At 34.5% G+C, this 16,582-nt stretch overlaps 1 protein-coding gene across 1 annotated transcript; it reads left to right on the top strand.

The window, feature by feature from the left end:
• The first annotated feature begins 12,502 nt into the window (after positions 1-12,502).
• LOC126758802 (tigger transposable element-derived protein 6-like) lies at positions 12,503-14,786 on the top strand. The gene is made up of 3 exons (XM_050473219.1): positions 12,503-12,874; positions 12,969-13,169; positions 14,778-14,786. Exons 1-3 carry the CDS (start codon positions 12,503-12,505, stop codon positions 14,784-14,786), a joined length of 582 nt encoding a protein of 193 aa, XP_050329176.1.
• Positions 14,787-16,582: the final 1,796 nt, after the last annotated feature.

A 16,582-nucleotide genomic window follows, 5' to 3' on the forward strand; every position in this document is an offset into this window, starting at 1 on the left:
GTACTTGTAGTGTATACCTCTCCAAGATATGTCATTAATGGGATGTTTGTTAGTTCATACACCGCAACTAAATTAATTGTATTTTTTACCGTTTCTTTGCGTGCTTGGTAAATTTGTAAAAACGGGAATAGTTATTAATTTTTTCTTCCACCATATAAGGTTAAGGAAAGTATTGTGGACGACTACGTCAGTCTACGAACTCGTCCTTCCTTTTGGCTCAGGGACTTGTGTACCAAGTTTCATTACGACATCTCAATATTTTTTCAGGTTATCGCTTGCACAAACAGGTGAACAAAACTACTGTACTCTGTAGCAACATGCTACACGAGTATAAAAACTGGTTGCCGCACATGTATAAATACATTTATACAAATGGAATATTATTAATATAAATAAATACAAGTATAACATTATTAAATGCTTTTGTTTTTGAAACTCAGTAGTTCCCAGCCTTTGCTCGTGCAAGTTTCAAGAGTGTAAGATGTTCGGTTGCGCCCAAACTTAGTACTTTCTTACTTGTTTATGCTTAATTTTTATTTCCACTTACACCTTCTAATGCCGGTAAGTTAAATTAAAGCAAAATGGATAAGAGAATCATAAACATATCGTCACCTGAAATGCAAAATAACGTATCATCAAAATTGAGTTTTTTACTGATTACGATTCACCACATCATATTACATATGTGTCGCAAATTTTAAGCTTCTGCGATCAAAAATACCCAAGCTATATTAAAAATTCAAAAAAACGTATCATCAAGTGCTTGATTTCGTTAAACAAAATAACGTATCATCACTCAAGTGTGTAAATATAGTTTTTTTTTTTTATATCGAAGTTAGCCTTCATTTATTGTTTATGTTTATTTTTAGTGATTAAGTTCAATGTGCTTTGGTAAGTTTAGGCTACATCGTTGATCGAACGTGGACTACTATATACATATATGTGCATATGTAGTCCTTTGTGAGGCCATAGAAAAGAACAACTCCTGTGTTCGAACTTATAAATTAACAAAACGCTTCCCGCCAGTTCAGTGGCATGTCTGAAGGTATGCGCCCCCAAGTGATTAAGTCCTGACCTTCCTAACTCAAGACAGCCAAGAAGGAAGCGTTGAGTTGTTTCCACCTAATCTTTTTCCATACAGCTTCTGCAGATGGCGCCTGGTAAGACTCTTCTTGCTAGCTCATGTTTCCTGCAATTCCGCTGTGGTCTGGCACTCATATCATTCTTATCACAAAGGCACTCGATGCTACTGATAGCGAGGTTAGGTCTTCGATCAGCTCTCTCATTGTTAATGAGTTCAAGGCTGGAATCGCCGCTCTGCTATCTGAGTCGATGGTCACTCCTCTGAAGCAGGATGCACTCCGGAGTAGCTGCAGTCGGCCTGGAAGACACTGCAATACTTAGGAAGTTGGAGAAACTGGAGTTGATAGAGAGCTCCTGACAGTAGACCCCTCCACCAACCTTGTCGCCATCCATAAAGAAGGTCACTTCCCTTCTCCGCCAAAGGCTTCTTCCCACTCACAACTCCCTCGGTATATGGGTAGAGAAGGAGCCGCCAGAGTTCGGTTTAGGGACTCCATGATCCAAGTAATCAGACCCGTGCTTTTTTAGAATTCAGCAGCCTATTCTATTGCAAAGTTTAACAATAACTAAGAAGAAATGGCAACATCTGCAGGACCTAGAAGCTTTAATTTCAGTAGACTGTTATTACTTTTATGATAATATACCTTTTGAATAATTAGTTATTAAATAAATAATAATTAAACATTATCCTCATTTTTTAGCTTGAAATATTTAAATTTTTTCTGGTACTTATGTACATAATAATAATAAAAATAACATGAAATATTAAAAACTTGCAACTGTTTTTATTTAAAATTAAAAAAAAGTATTAATATTCAAATTTTTAATCTTTATACAAATTTAGATTGATCATACGTTATTTTGTTTCAGAAATGAAAATTCAAAATAACGTAAGACACCTACTATAAAATTTGCTTAATTTTTTCATTATTTTTTTTCTAAAATATACTTATAGGTTCATGTTAATTCAGATTTGAAAATTTTGTTTCAATATCTCAAGTGGTTTTCTTTTTATACGGTTTTTTGCTTCTCCTGTAAACCTACGAAAAGTGATGTTACGTTATTTTGCATTTCAGGTGACGATATGTATATTAGCACTTTTTGTACCAAAAATGGATCAAATGGGCTCAGTACTACCCATGGGCCCCATATACCCAATTTTTAGCAACAAATAAGCGTTAGGTGAACGAAACTTTTATACCTTGTAGCGACATGTCGCAATGGTACTAAAATATTTGAATGATATTTTTGAAAATATCTTTGAGCAAAATTATTGAATGATATGTATTATATACAATTATATATGGTTTTTTTAGTATATTAATTGTATCAGAACATAGCAAGGAAGAGAAGACACATGCCAATATCCATAATTTATCCGATTTCAGCAACTTATAACATGCTAATAAGACGTGAGATATGCATGTATATACAATGATGGTGTGGATCAACAACATATAAATCACAGATGTGTTTCTATACTTCAGCTTTATTTAGAGGTAGCGGAAAACACACAATTTACTATTTGTAAATTGGTTTCCACGAGGATGTATTTGTTTGTTTAAATCAACGAATATTCTTCCAACAGTGTTTAACAGTAAAGTGTGAAACTTTTTCCAACTTAAAATGTTCACATTGGAACGCAGAAAAGCACTGCTTCTCAAGTCAATTATGTCGGCCGCGAAGATTGGATTATTTTGGTGAAGAAGGTTAATAGTGAATAAAACAACCGGAAACCCTCTTCAAAGTTATTATTAAATTTTTAACTTATTTAATAGCTTCAGTTTAATAAATATATTTATGTAGAATTTGATAAGATTATTGCGTTAGATAAGCGTATTTTAAAAAGGAAACTTCCTGTTTTTCCGTCGCATGTACCGGCGAACATTGAAACCATCACAAATCTTATTAGAAATTTTATTTCTATTTCATTATTGATAGCCACCTCTGCTTAAAACAGCGCTTCAGTAATCAAGAAGCCTGAAAAACGAGCTCCCAAAAGGTTTCAACCAATCTTCCGCACAGGTTTTGACTTATCTCACTGTTCCTCTCTACATCAGGTCTTTCCTATCCCACCTTTCACATGAGTATTAAAGAAAAGATCACAAGGTATCAATACGGCAGTCTAAGTAATTCGGAAAGTAGTCCTGACTTAAAAATATTGTTTATAACATTACTTTTAGAACACTCAATAGTGAATTGAAAGTATTCTTATAACTTAGTTCTTGCCCTTGATTTTCCGCTTCTTTCTTCAATTTATTGAAAATTCGAATATAGTTATTTAGCTTGTTGTTCACTTTATGATTTTTTAAAATAATGAGATATTTTAACTTCATTGCACATTATATCATTTATGTATGCATTGGTGCTTCAATTATTTCACGCTCATTGTGCAACCATGTTTGGTAACCAAAACTGATGTACTATATGTATGTATGTATGTATAAGAACAGAAATATTTTTTGGTAAAATATTGCAGACTTTTTAGAGGTAGCCAATAATTGTAGTAGAGTTAATGGGAATGCACAAAACAACTACACATATTTATCACAAATTACACATATACTGGCATTATTGGAACATAAAATATTTTTATGTGTCCAAAAACTGTCATAACTGTCACTTTTTAGAATTGAATAGAAACCCGCCTTGTTACATAAAAGTAAAATTTTAGCAACACTTTTCCAATTCATAAAAACGCTATCCAAGTTAGGATTCTTATGACGCATATCTTGTTTAAATTATAGCAAGTACGACAAAACATAAATTCATCAAATGATATAAAAATAAAAGCAATTGGCAGAATACATAAGCAAGTAATAGCTGATATGAAAACGAATCCAAATAACGGATTTGAAGTTTTCTCGCTTGAAGTTTACATACATATGTATGTATGTATGTACAAATTTCAAACCTATTTTATGCTAATAACATTTCGCAATGACTTGTTGCGATTATTTAAGTTGAAGACTTTACAAATGTCAGTGGTTTAGATGGTGAATTTAATGAGTACGCTTATAGAGAAGCTTTAGATTCAAATATTGGGTGAAAAGTGAAGTTAGTGTCGTATTATTTATACTTACATATGTATGTATCACAACCTTTATTATACCTAAGGAATGGAAGTAGCTCACTGTAGAAAAGTTTGCACATATGTAAAATATATACAAGTATATGGTATGTGCACGTCTATTAATAATCTACGAACATTTTGTAGTTGAGTGTTACATTATGTAGGTGCCTCAAAGTTGTTGAGGCTTACCATTGCTAATCAAGAAAATGATTGATTAATGGTTCAAGTTGGTGATGTGTTTGTGGTCATTTGATTGAGATTATAAGACGAGTGGTTAAAGTAATTGGTTCTCTTGTTAACTTGTGGTCGGGAATAAAGGCTGTTTGAAATGATACTTTGTCACAGTTTCTCTAAATAAATTTTTATATTTTTTACCTTTTCTAAATTTCCCATTAAAACCACATTATTAATTGCCAGCGGAATTTTCGGTGAATATGAAAATTCTGACAACTCACAATATTTAATTAAATATAATTGTGAACAAGGAACATAAACATAAGTTACATTTAAAGCTTAGAAACGCGTTTATTTGATCAAATATCCTCCACTTCGCTTGAGGGACCAGGTGGAGAAGGGCATGGCTTCGCTTGAAATCTCCGTTTGGTGCCACCTTGCGAAAAGAAGAAACGACTGGTGCGCTGTTGTTAACTCGGCTATAACCGCGTAAGCGGTTTCTAAGCCGGTATGGAAAAAGAAAAGTGACGTAGAAATCGATATACTGACACCCCGCTTCACTCGATGTATAAATACATTTAACTTCTTGTAAACTGTTGCTAAAGAGTATAATAATTTTGTCCACCTAACGGTTGTCCCATAACTAAGCACTAATAGATCAAAATCTGTAATTTGGAATAGGGGATTGTAGTAGTAAAAGGGCCCTGTGGGCTAAAACTTTTAATTTAATTTACATATCTCTTAATCCACTTAAGCTATAATAACTAAATTCAAGACAAATCCCTTTAGTTCCTCAATCGACACTGTAGAATTGCGTGAAATCAGAAGATAACCTTGCTCACACCTCATACAACGTTCTATTAAAAACTACTAAAATGGCGGTACATCAATTTCTAAAGATGCTAGACATATAGAGTTATACACGCAAGATGGCATGAAAGGATTTTAAGAGAGCTGGCATTCCTATGTATATAATGATTTTCGAACTTTTCGATGACTTTATTCCGGGCAATCTGTGAGTTATCTCAATGAAAATGAAAAGCGTGTTTTACTTATACGATAACAGTGTATCTTTGTGCCTAAACAGATAAAATTGGACTAAAACTTGACCAAGCTCCCATATAACTAATATCAAGATTTTCGAGCATCCGGCAGACTTTACTCCATATGATTGGATGGTTGGTGAGGTACCTTAATAAATCTCAGGAAACATTTTTTTAGTATGTGGCATGTTAATAGTATGTATGATTGATATAAATTCTCCCACTAAACTTCTGTATAAATATTTTCGTTTTTCTAACAAACTTTATGTCGAAAATGTCGGTCAGTATGTGAGTTATAAATAGAACCATAGTATATGTATACATTAAATTGATTGGATACCAATCCGAAAGTATAAAATGTGCGGTTGCACCCGAACTTAGTCCTTCCTTACTTGTTTTCTATAATATAAAGTAAAGTGCATGTGTATATAATATAATTTTATATCGAGTAAGTCAGCTCAATACCTTTGATAATTTCAGATGATTCCAAGCTTCCAAATATGGGTTAAATACTTATATCTAATTCAATGACATATGCCAGAATTATTATATATATATTCCACAAGTAAAAAAAATGCGAAATTGATTATTTTGAATTTGGCCGAGTGACAATTATGTTGCGATAAAAATTAGTACTTCAGTTGAAGTATAGTAAGCTGCATACATTCTCTTGCGAAATCTTTGGTTTTTGTCTAGACGCAATCCATATACTTCCAATATTCTATTGGACTTTGTAGATACACAGTTAAACATATTGCCACAACATTTTTATTAGAGGATTGTTTATAAGTATACAACATATTGCTAATTTATGGTTACTACACCGACTCCCACACAAGCAATTTGCTCGGCCACATAATAAATACTCATGTGTGCTTGCATAAAACTTAATTGCTCATGGCATACGCCATGCTGAGTCCATATAATCATAATTTTCACATGTAGCGATGAAGCATAGCACGCTTCGTAAACATATTAAAGGCTTAAATACTGACGGGCTTTCCAGTGTTTGGCACGACTGCCCTTTTAACAACTACACAGAGATTATAATTTTTTGTTACAGGCTTAAATCAATGGTTAGTTGCATCTGTAGGATTAAAAGGTAGTACTTTGTCTCTAAATATAGTGATTAGTTTGTTTGTTGTAGTTGCTTTGAGGTAATGGATAAGCTTTTAACGGCGTTTCTGTTGTAGGTTTCCGATGTGACGTGAAAATAATTAGCCTTGTGAAATCAGAAATATAAGTTTGAATATACATACTAATAATGTATATACTACATATTTCCGTTACAATTCGGCACTAAACCTACTTTACGTATTCCAAACGTTCCTGGCTACATAAAATTTTAGACATTGAATACCACACATCACTACTTCAAGGAAGCTTATCGCATTTATGTTGCTGAGAAATTACAAAATAATTAAGGAATACTTTTGAGAATACTGTTTAGCACAAAATTCATTTCCTTTAAATGTGGGAAGCAATCATAAACGCTTGAAATAATCTAATGACACAATTGCGAAATTCTCCAAATATAATAAAACTTCTGTAAAACCACATTTGTCGCACGAAAAGGGTAGGAAATTCTGCCGACGAATATTATTTTGTGTGATATGACATTACTTTTGTTATAATAAATGGTTTCCGAATAAACAATTTTTTTAAAAGGATTGAAGATTGTAATGCGATGTTGACTGCATTTTTTCCCCGAAATATGATATAGCAGGTCTATTAAAAGTACCTACCGCAGTAAAACCCATGTTTTTAACAAAATTTGTTTTTATTACTCAACATACGGTTCACAATGATTATAGCGGACCTCCAGTTTTTCGATACCACTTTTCGATACCACTTTGTATTACAATTTTTCTTTTCCTCAGGCGATCACCTCATAAGTGGCCGAAAATTTCTTCTTATTGAGCATTCTTTTGAGATCTGTAAACTGGAAATTCGCTGGGATTTTTGCAATCATTTTCACGGACTTTATTGTATAGGTGAAACTGCACTTTCTTTTTCTTCAAATGCAATCGCTTTGGCGATTACGTCTTTCAATCGTCAGAGGCCATAAATAACCCTGCCAGCCGACTGTGAAATGATGGAGCTGTGTTGTCACATATCAACGCCAAAACTCGTATTTATCACGAACATCTTCATCACTGCTCAGCTTCAAAAGGCTATATATTATCAACAAACGAAATTCTTTTGATCCATTTTTCAAAATAACAAAAGTTGCTTCACTCAAAATGATATAATTCGCAAGGTTGAGCTGTCAAAATTATACATGCGTCATTTGAAATTTAGGGCTATTTAAAAATCATATGATTTTAATTCTGCTAGCGCCAACTATGTGCTAGGATGGGGGCTTTTCAATTCACCTGCCAGGTTTACGCCAATTAACCAGAAATGTCCAAGGAGCTCGAAGACGGCATTCAACATTTTATAGCCAAAATGCTTCAACGGGTCAGCGAAATCTGCGTAAACGGTTGAATATATACAAACGGAGCCGTAGTGGGCAACAATTTCTTCAAATATTCAAAGGCAAAAACGAAATAAGTAAGATAGACCTAAGTTCGGGTGTAACCAAACATTTTACACTTTTGCAGCTTACAAGGCAATATCAACTAATAATTAGTGTTCAACTTCAGTGTTTGACACAATCGTGAATAGATTACAACCAAATTTGGTATCTTGTTAACTTATGTACTTTGAAGGTCATAGACTCCTGTAGTTTAATTTCTTTATCTTAAGCGCATCACCGAAAATAATTCTAAAATCATCCTTAAATGAGATATATGTTAGTTTATGGTAAACTCAAGCGAAGGGGTTAAATTGAGTATACTGAAAAGATTATTATACTCGTACATGTATATTGGGGGAATATATAGAAAATAATCCATTTTAGGCAAAAATATATACTGTTATTAGAAAAACACGCTCTCTCGATTTCGCTCAACTAAATAGCTCATTGTGCGATATACATATATTATGTGATATAAAGTCAACTGGAAGTTCAAAAATCTTTATATTTGGTATACATATATGTATAGTATGTAGGTGAAGTATTGATCCGATTCAACCCATTTTGATACAAGGGTATTTATTATCAAAAAACCATCTTCATGCACGTTGAACTCCTTCACCACATTTTTATACTCTTGCAACCAGTTGCTACAGAGTATTATAGTTTTGTTCACATAACGGTTGTACTTATCAACTAAAACTAAGCATACATACATATATGTAAATAATCAGAATTACGAGAAAATTTGAAATCCGGTTGACTGTCTGTCTGTACGTCCGCGCAAGCTTTAACTTGAGTAGAAATTGAGATATCTTGATGAAACTTGATACGTGGGTTCCTTGGTACAAAAAAAATTTCGGGTCCGCAGATGTGCGTTATTGGACCACTGCCACGCCCACAAATCGCCAAAAACCGAAAACATGTAATGTATGAAATCGGAGGATAACCTCGCTCACTCCCTCATATATCGGTATTGTACAAAATTACGAAAAGCGCAATAAACCCATAACTAATTACACTGACAATAGTATGTCTGTATGTCAAAACAAGGTCGAATCGGGACAATACTTTATGCTGGATATATCAACCAATATAAGAGTTATCTTAATGAAATTGGGAGACCGTGTTTTAATCATGACAGTTTATCTTTTTGCCTAAAATGGATAAATTTATAAAATTTGACCCGCCCCATTATAACTATTATTCGAACATCCGGCTGACTTTGCTCTATATGATTGGTGATTATGTGTGAGGTACTTCCGTTTTTCTGACAAATCTTATGCCGAATTTGTCGGCCCGTGTATGAGTTATATAGAGTATATGTATGTATATATACAATTTCTTAGGTTCCGATTCTCTGGTTGACGTTTTATATCTTAAGGTATGTCCCTGGCTTTAATTCTTGCAAGTTGCAAGAGTATAAAATGTTCGGTTGCACCCGAACTTAGCCCTTCCTTAATGTTAATGATTAATCTTGTGTATTGCACAATTGCCGTGCTAGGTTCAAAATAAGAAGCCAAATTACCGGAAATCTAACCTTCAGTTGTAAATGGTGCGGTGGCATGACAGCATATCCAATCCAAATGTAAAGCTCAATTGTAAAAGTATAATTCACAGCTTCCTTTACATCGATAGATTGGTATGACATCAAGTCCTCTGGAAACAACTTTGGTATGTGTGGATTTATAGTAATTCATTTTGATCCACATTTTTATGCTGTCCAAGTGGCTCTTTCCCTCAGTCATATCTTATATTTTGTGCATATGCAAATACATCGGGAAATATATCGTTGATAAGGATATATTATGACTTGGTGATTGTATAGAAAACAGAAATATGCATCCTGTATATTCACGTACAGCTAATTTTTCTTTGCCAATATCTGAGAAATTTTTTGAGAAGGCAGATGGATATTCCATTCATTGGTGCTCGTGTTCGCTGTTGGACTTTTGAACATTACGCCACATTGATGAGGATTTTAAGGAGACATTGATATCATCAGCGTACATTGAATATCTGAAATCAAAAGAGTAGGGTACCTCCAAATATTTTGTCTTTGTTTTGAATATCATATCTAATGTCTTAAGAGAATCTTTGTGTGACAGTATGTATTTTAACTATGATTCAACATGGTGGCCAGGCGTGTTTGTTAATTAAGTTGCATTTTGAATGTTTAATGGCAGCTTAATTGCTAAAACCATCTCCATCATCAAACAAAGCCTCTGCAAATCCAAATGAACCAAGGCAATATCTCAGCAAGAAGAAGCGAAATAAGGAATGCTTTGTCAGTTCCGTCTGTACATCCAAAAAAAGTGATTCAGACAAATTTATACCTTTGTTGATTAAATCAGATGCTTTTCGATTTGGTAAACTTATACAAAAATGACTGCGAATCAATGTTTCATTGTACATTGCGTCACTGCATGATATCGTTAGATAGTTGAACTTTGTACGATATCCAAGAGAGAACAAGTTGTCCGTACTAGCAAATAGTGGACGAATTTGTGTCCTTGTGCATTTGTGTTCAATCTTACATCAGCAATCAGGGATAATGGGATGCCCAACTTATTCCACTGTGAGGGCGCCTCAAAATAAGCGTTTTTTATAACATTTTCCGTAGTGGCCAGATCGAACGAAATAAGAGCTTTTGGGCATTTAAATTAAAGCACCCAACATTTAATACGATTGCAAATTATTATATTTTGGACTTTTAATATATGGCGAAAACACTTAAATACTTTTTTATGATTTTATGGTATATCAGAACAACTTACTTTTGGTCTTTGAATACTTAACTGTCAAAGGTCGGTCGGTGAGTGGTTCTCACATTTCCAGTGACGGGAGAGTAGGGCATCTCTTTATCTCTGTCAGCAATCATACCGTCGCAATGATTTTCACCTTTTAACAAACCGAGTGCAAGGCATGTATTTCTATACTACATATCTACATGTACCAGTATTGAAAAACAAATGGCGAGATCTCAGTTAATACATCGGTGCACAAGAAAGGCCTGCGGTCATTCTACAAACCTGTAAACAATAAATTCCGAATTTTCACACAAACATATGGCACAAGTCCGCTAAAGTGTGTTGCCCTGTTATGCTATATAATTTATTATAGTCCGGTCAATTTAGACATAAAAATAGTGATCAAAGAAAGAAAATGCCGGTAAAGCTGAATTTTTGTAGAGACCTTAGGTTTACCATAAAAAATAAAGTGTCAAAAGTCCCCATCGATTCCGTGTGTGCTAAAGAAGTTATTTTTCTCAAAAACGGTTAATTTTATCGAAAAAGTACCCCAGAGCAAAGTTGTAGATCTTAAAATTCTCTAGTTCCTAACAGAAACAGAATATTGGCTCTCCTTTTTGCGATATTGTTTTGAAATTTGAACATGTACCATCTTTTTCCTCGTTACTGTGGTCCTCTTCACTAGATAGTATATGCAGCTTATTAAAAAAAAAAACCAATCGAGATTATAGGGTTATGTACTACAGTAAATCCCGCTTAAGTGTCTCCACGCTTAACTGCCATTCCCGCTTAAGTACCTGTATTTTAATGCTTCGAACATTTTTTCGAAAAAATGTATAGAAATTTCCCCGTTTAAGTACCACTCGGTTAAGTGCCAATCCCGCTTAGCGGCCACTAAATTTCGTGCTTCATTAAAAAATTGGTTTAAGTGTTCCCCTCTTAAGTGCCACTTTAAATTTAAAATTATAAAATCGAAAAATATTCTTGTAAAATCTTAAAATATGGCAATATGGATAAGTGCTTTTGTTATCGAGCATTTGTTTTAATCGATCTTCGCTATCTATGTGTCAAAAATTTTCGCTTTTGTCATTTGCATCGTTGTAAGTTTGAAAAATACAGAAAAATGCCTGGTAAAACGCGCAAAATAGTAACTGCTTTGATTATAAAACAAAAGTTGGAAGCAATAAATTTGATTGCACACGAAGGAAAGCCGAAGGCTGATGTGACAAAAAAGTTCAAGGTGGACATTTCAACCATCCATCGAATATGGAGGAAGCGCGAATAAATTGAGGCGGCTGCCTCGAAAACTAATTTAAAACGCAAACGATTGCGTTTTGGTACATGCGATAAAGTAGAGGAAGCTTTATCAAAATGGTTCAACCAGATGCGATCATTGAATGCGACAATTTGTGGAGCTCAAATTGCACAAAAGGCAAAGGAATTCGCACTTAAAATGGGCTGCGACTTTGAGCCAACTGCTGGTTGGATGTGGCGTTGGCAGCGACGTGAAAATATTAAATTTAAAAAAATTCAAGGCGAGGCAGCAGATGCTGATACTACGGCGGCGAAAAACTACCGCAATGAAGTTTTAAATACCTTAATAAAGGACTACGAGCCAGGCGATATATTTAATGCGGATGAAAGCGGTCTTTTTTACAAGGCTCTTCCAAGCAGAACGTTGTGTAAAGGAGGAGACAAGGCGGTGGGCGGTAAGGCACAAAAGGCCCGCCTGACTCTGTTATTTTTATCTAATTCAGATGGAACCTTCAAAAAAGTTTTTGCAATTGGAAAGTCGAAAAACCCGAGGTGTTTTAAGGGAAAAGTTGTGCCGCTGCCGTTCTATTCCCAGAACAAAGCTTGGATGACTGGATCTTTGTGGTCAATGATAATGAAGGAATTTGACAATGAAATGGGAAAGCAAAAGCGAAAGGTGTTATTAATAGTTGACAACGCAGCCTGCCATAAAGTTGATGGTTTGAATGTTGAGAATGTAAAGATTACATTTTTGCCACCAAACACGACATCACTGTTGCAGCCTCTCGACCAAGGGATAATACACTGCTTTAAAGTTTATTTCAGACAAATAATGGTTCGAAAACAAATACTTGCCATAGAGAACGGCTTGTCAATTAAACAATTTATAACATCGATTTCAATACTTGACGCCCTTAATTTTATTAAACGGGCGTGGTGGCTTGTTAAAAGCGATACCATAAGAAATTGCTTTCAAAAAGTAAGTTTAGCTCTTAATAATTATGTTTGAACTATGAAAAGCAAAATATTACAGGTATGTATTTAATTTAAAATTCTTGAATTTCGTTTTGTAGGCCGGATTTCAAGTAGAAGATATTTCGTTCGACCCTATCGAGGAAATAGCAGATGTCCCTATTGAAATACATAGCTTTGATGAATACGTTGCGTGCGACAGTGACATTGATTGCTTTGGTGTTCTTACTGATGAGGAAATAGTAAAAGATGTATTAAATGAGGCTGATGTTGAATCATCAGAAGAATCTTCAGTTGATGCCGTAACTGACCCGCCTTCCTTTGCTGAAACTTTAAGTACTCTTAGCCTTATTAAGAAGTTTGTAGATTACAACAATATTGACGCCGAAGAAATTGAAACTTTGGAAGAAAAGCTATTCAAAAAGAAATTTCAAAATCTTCGTCAGAAAAAAATTACTGATTTCTTTTTTTAAATTAAAGCGAAACTACTTTATTACATATAAATAAGTAGATAAGTACTTACATAAAATGTATGTACCTACCCATATGTAAACTTGAATTAATAATTTAATTTTAAAAGCTTTGATCTCAAGAAAGGTCTCTTTGTTAAATTGTTTTCTTTTTCGTTCTTTTTTTATTAATTTTTGTAAATTATAATCAATAAAATTGATTTAATCAAAAATATATCTTTGCAGCTTTTTAGAAAAGTTCATAAACGAAATCTTCGTAAGTACCATATGGCACTTAAGCGGGTTTCTTTTAAATGCCACTCCCGCTTAAGTGCCACAAAAACCTGACATCGTTAGGTGTGGCACTTAAGCGGGATTTACTGTATATGTAAATAATCGGGATGACGAGATGAGTTCAGATCCAAGCGATTATCTGTCTGTCCGTCCGTCCGTGCAAGCTGTAACTTGAGTAAAAATGGAGATATCTTGATGAAACTTGGTAAGCGATTCCTCAGTATAATTAAAAGTACGACTTTGTAGATGGGCGTAATCAGTGGCGTAGCTAGGGGGGGCGCGAAGGGGGCCGTCGCCCCGGGCGCAACGTCTTGGGGGCGGCAAAACGATCTTCGCTGTTTTTTAATATTCACAAAAATACTTCAACAAATTCTTATACAAAATTTATTATAAAATATAAAGAGTTGTACACTCACAATGTAATAATCTGAATAACAATGAAAAATATTAATTTTTACTTGAATACTATTCCGTTTTTGAATTTGTCTTACATCTTTTGGCTTATATCTTTCTTAAAAATAGCGGTAGAACTTAAAGATGCACTTTTCTAGCTTTGTCTAGCGACGTGTCACTCTCACAGTTACCCTATGCTTTGAATGTAAAAATACTTTTATTTCTCCAAATTTTCAAAAATGGTATTTAAAAACTTCAATTCGGGCAAAAATTCCTGCAAATTATGTCAAAAGTGTACAAGATATAGAGCGAAAATGGGTTTTTCCTATGGCTTTTTATAAGATGTCTTGTAAATTTACTATCAATTTGCTCAAAAACCGTATTGTGAGAATTTTGCAACTTCAGAATTTGCGTGGCTTCTAGTTCTTAAATTTTATATACTTAATATCGAAGATATTTTGTAAAAATTCACTTTTGTTCGAACCACCTCATGAAACTTGTAGGTAGGTAGATAAAGGGGGGCGGCAGAATATCCTTGACCCCGGGCGCCCGAAGTTGTAGCTACGCCACTGGGCGTAATCGGACAACTGCCACGCCTACAAATCGTCATTAACCAAACACATATAAAGTGCCATAACTAAGCACTAAATTAAGATTGAAAACTCCGGGGATCGCACTAGAAAGGGTCACATTTTGGCAAAAAAAAATTTTGAAAAAGTGGGCGTGGCCCACCCTATAATAAGTTTAATGTACATATCTCTTATATCGCCAAAGATGCAATAACCAAATTTGTCCTGCAGAAATATTATCGGTATTAACAGAAGATATTCCCGCTCATCTCCATATCATCGGTACTGCTAAAAACTACTAAAGGGTCAATAAATCAATAACGAAACACGTCAGAAACATTTAATTTTACCTTCGAGATAGTATCAGGAAGCTTATTGGGACCCGATGTGAAAATGGGACGATGGACGTGGCACTTTTTAGAGAAAATCACATATCTTGAAACCCGCGCTACGGATTTGAATCAAATTTGGTGTCACTTTTCCTTTTTATGTAACAGTGCAAAAATTTACTAAATGGGTCTACAGCCACGTCAGTCTATCTGTTTTTTTTTTCATTCCAATTACAAATCAAGAAGAAATTATATAACAGGATAAAACTTTGTACGAAAAATGCCTTTAGAGTTTGCCACCTTATGGCCAAAAATTGTCCAAATCCAACAAAAATTGTACCTGGGTACCGAATATATGGACCCCAGTATCTGTAGCTCACTTTTTACTGAAAATATTGGTAAATGTGTCAGATTTATAATTGGAATTCACAGAGAATCCTTACCGAGAGTTGTGTGCCTGTGTGCTACAAATGGGTTGAATGAGGTCAATACTTGTACTTCCCTGAGCCCATATACCTAACACAAAGATTTTCGAACTCCCGGGTGGCTTTATGCCGCTTATATCGGCCAATGTGTGAGTTATCTCAATGGAAATTACAGAGCGTTTTTAACTCATAACGGTGTATATTTGTTATTTGCATAAAATGGATCAATTTCGTAAAACCAAAATATTTTCTTTATTTCACTTTCAAATGTGTAATTAAAAAAAAAGTTTAAATCAAGGAAAGGAAGGTGTACGGCGAATATCAGCAACAACAACTACGAACAATGAATGGACAAAATTCCAATAACAAACCTGATTATATCGGTAAGAAATTACTGAATTTTAGAAGAACAAGTAAGGAAGGGCTAAGTTCGGGTGTCACCGAACATTTTATACTCTCGCACAATAAAGTGATAATCGAGATTTCATTATACGTCATTTACATATTTTTCAAAAACCGTATTTGTGTAAAGTTTTATTCCGCTATCATCATTGGTTCCTAATGTATATATTATACAGAGAAGGCATCAGATGGAATTCAAAATAGCGTTATATTGGAAGAAGGCGTGGTTGTGAACCGATTTCACCCATATTTCGTACATGTCATCAGGTGTTAAGAAAATATTATATACCGAATTTCATTGAAATCGGTCTAGTAGTTCCTGAGATATGGTTTTTGGTCCATAAGTGGGCGAGGCCACGCCCATTTTCAATTTTTAAAAAAGCCTGGGTGCCGCTTCCTTCTGCCATTTCTTCCGTAAAATTTAGTGTTTCTGACGTTTTTTGTTAGTCGGTTAACGCACTTTTAGTGATTTTCAACATAACCTTTGTATGGGAGGTGGACGTGGTTATTATCCGATTTCTTCCATTTTTGAACTGTATATGAAAATGCCTGAAGAAAACGACTCTATAGAGTTTGGTTGACATAGCTATAGTAGTTTCCGAGATATGTACAAAAAACTTAGTAGGGGGCGGGGCCACTCCCACTTTTCCAAAAAAATTACGTCCAAATATGCCCCTCCCTAATGCGATTTTTTGTGTCGAATTTCACTTTAATATCTTTATTTATGGCTTAGTTATGACACTTTATAGGTTTTCGGTTTTCGCCATTTTGTGGGCGTGGCAGTAAGACGATTTTGCCCATCTTCGAACTTAACCTTCTTATGAAGCCAAGGAATACGTGTACCATGTTTCATC

This window comes from Bactrocera neohumeralis, chromosome 2 (genome assembly GCF_024586455.1).
Source record: "Bactrocera neohumeralis isolate Rockhampton chromosome 2, APGP_CSIRO_Bneo_wtdbg2-racon-allhic-juicebox.fasta_v2, whole genome shotgun sequence".
NCBI classification, from domain to species: Eukaryota; Metazoa; Arthropoda; class Insecta; order Diptera; family Tephritidae; genus Bactrocera; species Bactrocera neohumeralis.